This window comes from Odontesthes bonariensis, chromosome 20 (assembly GCF_027942865.1).
Source record: "Odontesthes bonariensis isolate fOdoBon6 chromosome 20, fOdoBon6.hap1, whole genome shotgun sequence".
In the NCBI taxonomy this organism is placed as follows: Eukaryota; Metazoa; Chordata; class Actinopteri; order Atheriniformes; family Atherinopsidae; genus Odontesthes; species Odontesthes bonariensis.
The window spans coordinates 5,714,140-5,721,588 of NC_134525.1; the positions used below are offsets into that span (position 1 = coordinate 5,714,140).

The 7,449-nt window shown below is 40.3% G+C and overlaps 1 protein-coding gene across 1 annotated transcript; it reads right to left on the reverse strand.

Annotated features, from left to right (window-relative positions):
* Positions 1–1,056: 1,056 nt before the first annotated feature.
* LOC142370329 (zinc finger MYM-type protein 1-like) lies at positions 1,057–5,655 on the reverse strand. The gene is made up of 2 exons (XM_075452844.1): positions 5,261–5,655; positions 1,057–2,390 (listed from the first exon to the last, which is right to left on the reverse strand). The coding sequence occupies exons 1-2, from the start codon at positions 5,343–5,345 to the stop codon at positions 1,210–1,212; spliced, it is 1,266 nt and encodes a 421-aa protein (XP_075308959.1). The 5' UTR covers positions 5,346–5,655; the 3' UTR covers positions 1,057–1,209.
* Positions 5,656–7,449: the final 1,794 nt, after the last annotated feature.

Below are 7,449 nucleotides of genomic sequence, written 5' to 3' on the forward strand. Positions count from 1 at the left end.
AAAGAAATTAAAAAAAAAAGAAATTTAAGACCCATTAAAATAATCATTAAGTAATTAAAAAGTGAAGAGGGCAGATAAAATACTTTCAGGTGTCATATGCACAGCTAAATAGAACTGTTTTCAGCCTGGATTTAAACATTGTCAGAGTTGAGGCCTGTCTCACATCTTCTGGAAGACTGTTCCAGATGTTAGGAGCATAAAACTGAAACGCAGCCTCACCTTGTTTAGTCCTGACTCTGGGCCCCAGCAGGAGACCCCTCCCTGAGGTTCTCAGAGCCCGAGTTGGTTCATATGGCTCTAACATGTCAGAGATGTACTTTGGCACTTGACCGTGAAGAGACTTGTACACGAGCAGAGCTGTTTTAAAGTCTATTCTCGGAGCGACAGGAAGCCAGTGCAGAGACCTGAGCACTGGAGTAATATGGTCGTATTTCCTGGTTCTAGTCAGGACTCGAGTAGCAGCGTTCTGGATGTACTGCAGCTGTCTTACAGCCCGTTTAGAGCCCAGTGAGCAGGCCGTTACAGCAGTCTAACCTGCTGGAGACAAACGCATGGATCAGTCTCTCTAAGTCTGGTTTAGACACTATTCCTTTGATTCTGGCAATGTTTTTTAGATGGTAAAAAGCTGCTGATGTTACAGATTTAATGTGGCTGTTAAAGTTCAGGTCTGAGTCCAATATTCCCCCGAGATTTCTAACTTGATAGTTAGGTTTTAGAGAGAGAGTCTCAAGGTGACTGATAACACTTTCTCTTTGTTTCTGAGGGCCACAGACAATGATTTCAGTTTTGTCAGAGTTTAGCTGGAGAAAATTGTTTTGCATCCACACACTGATCTGTTCGATGCAGCGACACAATGTATCTACAGGCCCGTGTTCTCCTGCCGTCAGTGACACGTAGATCTGAGTGTCATCTGCATAATTGTGGTAGGACACATTATAGCTGCGTATTAGCTGGCCTAGTGGAAGCATGTACAGATTGAACAATACGGGTCCCAGGATTGACCCCTGGGGAACCCCACAGATCATAGCCATTTGGTCTGAGACACAGTTACCAATTTCAACAAAATATTTCCTGTCCTCCAGATAGGACTTGAACCAGTTTAAAGCACGACCAGAGATTCCCACCCAGTCTTCTAACCTCTGTAATAAGGTCGCATGGTCAACTGTGTCAAAGGCAGCACTCAGGTCCAGCAGAACTAAGACTGTGACTCTACTTGCATCTGTGTTCAGGCGGAATACCAAGCTCCTTCAACTTTTCTAGGATAACATTTGACAGGCTAAGGCCAGTAGTTTCCTCCACATCAATATATCCCAGGAAGTATTCTTTAATGTCTGGTTGTAGTTGGAGATGGACAATGCGCACTATGACTGACATCTGTTCCTTGTGACTCAAATCTGGGGTACAGTCAAGAATGATAGAAAAATATTTTGCTGACTGGATATGTCTCACTATAGTGCGTAATGTTTCTGAAGAGATGATCTGAATGAGTTCGTTCTGTGTCTCATGACTGAGGTAGTGTGTGTGAGAACGTTCATCTTTTATTTTAGCCAGGTGAATCTCCATTACAGGGTCATATGTTGCCATATCCACTTCCTTCAAAAAGTTGCCATTGTCTGGCTCATAAGGATGCTCAGAAGAGCCTCTAAAAGACAAATTTCTTGAAGCCAGCGAGAGAGTGATTGAGAGCAGGCGTTTCAGAATATCTCGCCACTTCTTCCTTTCTGCCTCTAGTAATGTCAACTCCGCTTGGTCTATTGCCATGCCCTTTTTAAGCCGTGTGCCCAATTCTCTCCATTTAACCATGCACTGTGTATGGTTTGGGCTACACTCATGACCTCTCAAACTGGTGTTGATGTTTGACCAATCACTGTGGCCCTCTGCAGTCAGCTTTATGTCCTTCACACTAAAAAGTTTGCATGCAAAGCAGATCACAGCATTATTCTGTGGAGAGTACACTACCCAGCTTCTGTTAATCTTCTCTCCATTTGGTAAGGTTTTGAACTGGAGGCTGGAATGAAATGCTCTTCCATCGGGTCCCTTTGGAAAACTAAAATCAGGGCTGACTTTTAAAGGCCCTCTGCGCACAGTTTCAACCCGATCAGTATCTGAAATGTGTGCTGGCCATAGAGCAGGATCAGTTGGAGGAGGCACATAAGTCTCTACAATGTCACTTGCTGACCGCCTCTCTGTGACAGAACTCACTCTGCCAGAAGTGGTGGTTGTGGGCTGTGTTGCATCTGTACCTAAACTCGAGGTTGATGGTTGGTCAGGGCTGGGTGCTGTTGCAGAGTCTGCAGAGATTGGTGATTGATGGTGTGTGCTTGAACTGCTGGTGGATAGTTGATCATCTGGGTCTTGAGGAGCTCCTTGCACATACCTAAGCATTGACCCTGCATTCAGAAATACAAGAAAAAATGCTCAAGGATTGTACACTGAAATACAGTTTTGCAACTTGATTAAAAAATAATTACATATTAATTGCAGGTCTATGTAAGCCTATGTGTAAATCACTGGTGCATGACAACATTTACAATTATTTTACCTTTAAAGACAATGACTGATGGCTCACAATATTAAAAAAAAATCTACATAATTTGAAAACTATGAATGTGAAGGGAGGGGGATCTACATAACTAAGATTTCTTTCTTTCAAATTGTAGTTTCACCTGCAGATGTCGCCCTTGGCCTATGAACCTTTTGAAAATGTCGGCATCTTACAACTAATAAAGTTGATGAACGCCCGTCTAATTTGGCTTAACACATCTCGTTCAGTTGCAAGCTTTCTCAGAGTTTATGTTACCAGGAGACGTTTTTTCATTCATCAACTCATTACACATGCATAACGTAGGCTACATAACAGACGCTAAATAAACATCCTGAAATGCAGTAGGCCTATTGTAAGCCTACAAAGCAAAAAGGCAGTAACGACGCAGTGTGCAGAACTGAGAAAAAGGACTTTAAAGTTATCCTGTCGTCCAGCCTAAGCTGTTTTAGGTAGATTAATGGACATGTGGCAGTTTTGTTACTTTATATTAGCTTATTCTTTGTATATATTAATCCTCATTATTGATTTCATATTTTACCCTTATTTTGCAGTTACTGTGTTTGTGCTTTGTATAACTTACCAAAAATGTGGCACCATACCAAGGAAAAAGGCAGTAACTGTAGATTCTTCAAAAACTATTTTGTCAAAACTTGGGCTCTTGGTGTGTTAGATACACTGTATTTGGACTGATTGGAACCATTTATTTTCCTTAACATGGATATACCAAACCCAAAACAATCCGACCATTTTAGGTCAATATTTTCCACCCGGAAGTTGCTCTGGTGCTGAAATTGCTGCTTAAAGTGTCTTGCTAAGCTGTATCAAGGCCCAAATGGGAACAATTTATTTTGAATAGGACCACATTATTTGTGAGTATTAGATTAATGTGTATCTGGGTGTGTTTCTGTATCTGCTACAAGAAATCACATTAACATTAAAGCACTGCAAAACAATTTAACTTTGTAGCAATATATAGGCAAGTTAGGCTAACTCCAGTTCAACAGAGCAAAACAAAATAATTTTGTCTTAGTTTTTTTTAAGACTTTTCGAACTCTTTTGATGATAACTAAGATGAACAAGTTGATGGTTTTATGTGGTACAGTATATCTGTTTCAGTGGGCTAATGAATACAAAGTAGTGAATGAAATTAATAAATGGGACATATTTCAAATTAGTAAATATTTAATAATAATTTGAGACAACTAAGACAACTGCAGATGGAAATTAGCTCCTGGGCTCAATCTGGCATATTTACAACAAATTCTTTTTTCCACTTCCATCACAAATAAACTAATAAATGAAAAACTCTACAAGAATCATTGGATTAGGAAATCAGAATAGGAATAATAATAGTTCAGTGGAGGCCACTATTTATGAGTAAGCTACAAACTGAGTATTATATATATATAATAGATCATTTATAAGTGGTGTTGTTTTCTATAGCTGCTCCAAGAAAGCTTAATCAACCCTAAAACATCTAATAACAGCTGTATTGGGATACACAACATTGTTGACCACTAGAATAGATGATGCTTTGTGACTTCATGCTAACAAGCTAACTTAGCTAACTTCTATAAATAGCGGACATATTCTTCAAACAGTGGCTAAACAAAGAGTGTGTTTTAAGTTGAAGCGGACATTTGTCACGTTAAAAAGTAACTGTTACACCGACTGCTTTGTTTATTGGCAATATATTCCTGCCGGACAACGCCGTGAATGATTATGAATAAAATGAAAATGCCGTTCATGTAATTAGACGAAGAGACAGATAACGCTCATGGCTGCTTGAATGTTGTGGGATAACTTTAGATATGATGCCTTTTGCCTTTAAATATTTTTCCACCGCTGGTTGGATTAAAAATGTGTGATGTGTGAACGACAAAACGATGACATGGGATTGGCGATGATGTGAAGTTACAGAGGATAAAGTTACAGCTAAGAGCAGGGAGGCCCGAGAGCTGGTAAGTAAAGCAGCTGTATTACAGCTGTATGACAGCTGACAGGTGTTTATATTGTGATTGCTCATTTCTAAATGCTTAATGTCACTGTTACTTATCATAGTCCGGGTATTTTATTTTCAAGGCCAGTTCAACCATCATATTTCCCCTGGATTGTGCCATTTCATACAAATTTGTGTGAAGTTAGAAGAGTGAATTTGCCGGTAGAATGTCAAAACAGTCGCGTGAGGATGGGAAGCCCGCGAAATCGGCCGCAGCTGTCTGTGTTCACCATGGTAACAGTAACTTCACTGTGCGGCTATTCACGGGTGTTTTTATGTGAAGTAAAACAAAGCATAAGTACAGTAACTGACATGAAACAAAGCAAGAATACAGTAATGGATGTTACTGTATTCTTGCTTTGTTTCACTTGGGGTTTTTGCAGTTACTGTACAAACGATCATTTTTCTCCAAAACGACACACATTTGAGATAAGATGTTTTGTCACATAACAAAGGATGCCTTGAATGTCATGAAAATAATAATAACTCATTTTCGTCCAAACTCATTCAATAATCAATATCTATATCAATAACGTGAAATAACTAGCTAACCAGCATCAATTAATTATTTGCAACAGAACACTTAGAACACGGAACACGGAGCTAACGGTAGTTTGTTGACGTTAACGTTAACACTACCTATCATGAGCATAGACATTCATACAAGTACTAAATGTTACAGAATTAACCATTTTTATTAAAAAAAATTGTCTTACCTGCCATCGACGCGCGTACATCATCTCGCTGTCTCTTCTTTTTTCTTTTATCCGCCCCCGACTCTTGATGCCTTTTCGAGGCCATGTCCACCGTGACAGGTGTCAGTCTGCCAAACTTGAGAATGACCACTGATGTGTGTGTGTGTGTGTGTGTGTGGGGGGGGGCACTAAGGGGAGAGAGAGAGGGCCGCACAGGAGACGCATCTTTTTCTCGAGCAAATGTTACTTTTGTATTGCTTATCTATTAACACGTTTTACACATGTTTATTTTAAATACATCGTGTTATTATGATTATTATTATGATATGATTATTGTGTTTTTTTGGTGCCCCCCCCCAGGCACTTGGTGCCCTACGCGCAGTGCGTGTTCTGCGTGTGCGGAGCACCGGGTGTGGCTGCAGGTTTCTGAGCATTTCTGCTGAGCTGCGGTGAATAACATCTGGATTTTTTGTTGAATCCTGCTTGTAAATGAACCAAATCTGAAAAACATACAAAAAAAAAGGTTACTGTAAAACGTGAACTAACAAATCTAAACTTCAAACTCCAAATACACCATTTATTTTTTATTCTTTGTTCAAAGGTGGAAATACAGCAGTTGATTTTAATCTCAGTACTACCAAAGGTCTTTGTTAACTCAAGGATATTTGGTCTCTACATAGAGAAACTGTGACAGTGACATCTGAGCTTGGCAATAAAGCAGCATTACCTGACAGGCATGTGTCCCACCTTTGTCCTTGTGCTCCTTCACTACATCCCTGTGGACACTCAAAGCTTCACAGCTGCATTGAAAGCTTAACCTCTGATACTGCTTCTTGTCTGACAGCGGTCCAGATCTAATGTTGCAAATGTAAGTGCCAATGTAAGTATTTCTCCATGTGGCTCAATTTGTTATCACTGTTGTGTGACTTGAAAAACTACTGTTTGATCCAGCCCTCATTTCTTTATTTTCCTTCCAAGCAGCCAGACTTTCTTGTAATATTTTAAAAAGTTCTTGAGCAATAGTTCTTCAGGCTTTCTGAAGGTCTTTTAAAGTTTTTCTTTGGACACTGGCTGCTTTTTCACCCATTTTCAGTCCAGTACTTGTACCTGACCATTTTCAGAGGAATCTGTTACATTGTTTGTTAATTCACAAAACACTGACCTGTAAATCATTTAAGCATGATAAAGGCTCCTAACTCAACTCGATGAACCAGTGTTGTGTCGACGCATAACAGACAACTTGGCAAAGAAGCCATTTTAAATTGTATCTTTATGCACTTTGTTATTAGCAGCTTGTCACAAAGACACATCATTTGTTCTCATTTCTTTAGTTGCATCTATGAAAAACACCAAAGATAATACAGTCTGACAGACAGGAAATAGGATTTCTGCAGCAACAAGGTGATTCCCAAAGAGCTGTTAGCTGAAAACTTGGCATATCTCAGCATGGTGTGCAGTGTGTCCTTAAAACATTTGAGGAAACTGGTAGCCTGGCTGACGCGTCCACATCTCGATGAGATGGTGGTCTGGGAACTAGGTGTGCATTTTCTCGTATTTGAGGCGTGGTTTACGAATGCCTAGAGCCGTTTTATTGGGCGCTACGAATGTCTATCAAATGGCGTCTGGTTCTTCCCATGCTGCTTTGCGCGCGATTCATAGCCAATTGTATCACTTATACCAGATGACGTATGTAGAGCGACAGAAATTCAACGAGGAAGAAGAAGACACTTTACTGTGTATGAGAAGACGATGCTCTTTTTTAAAAGTAAATGTGCGTTCTAAGCTACTTAAAACACTTTCTAAGGCTGCATCGAACGGTAACCTTGTGTCCGCTGTCATGTTGGATTAACACTCTACAAGCTTCGGTGTCGCGCATAGACGTCGTCATCGTCTTGCTGCCCCCCCCGTTCTGTGATTGGTTCCCTAACTCAGGCAAAAATAAGGGCGGTGGTTTCCAGGCTGCCTTTGCAGTGAGAATGAAATCGCGCGCAAAGCAGCATGGGAATTCCCAGGCTAGGAAACTGGACAAGTGGAGGACAAAAGAAGAAGTGTCAGGCCTAAAGAACTATCTACAGCAGATGAACAGGATCTGAAAGTGATGTCCTTAAGAAAGAGGAAAACATCCAGCAAAGACCTGACACAGGAGCTAAGAGATGCATCTGGACCTGTACGTTGTATTTCAATTAGATCATGTTTCAATAAATGGCTGC

Bases quoted from the DNA above. Each gene is read 5' to 3' on its own strand.
- LOC142370329 (XM_075452844.1), bottom strand. From the start codon at position 5,345: ATGGCCTCGAAAAGGCATCAAGAGTCGGGGGCGGATAAAAGAAAAAAG. The intron at 2,391-5,260 runs GTAAGACAATTT...TTCTGAATGCAG, and splicing joins TGTACGCGCGTCGATGGCAG to GGTCAATGCTTAGGTATGTG.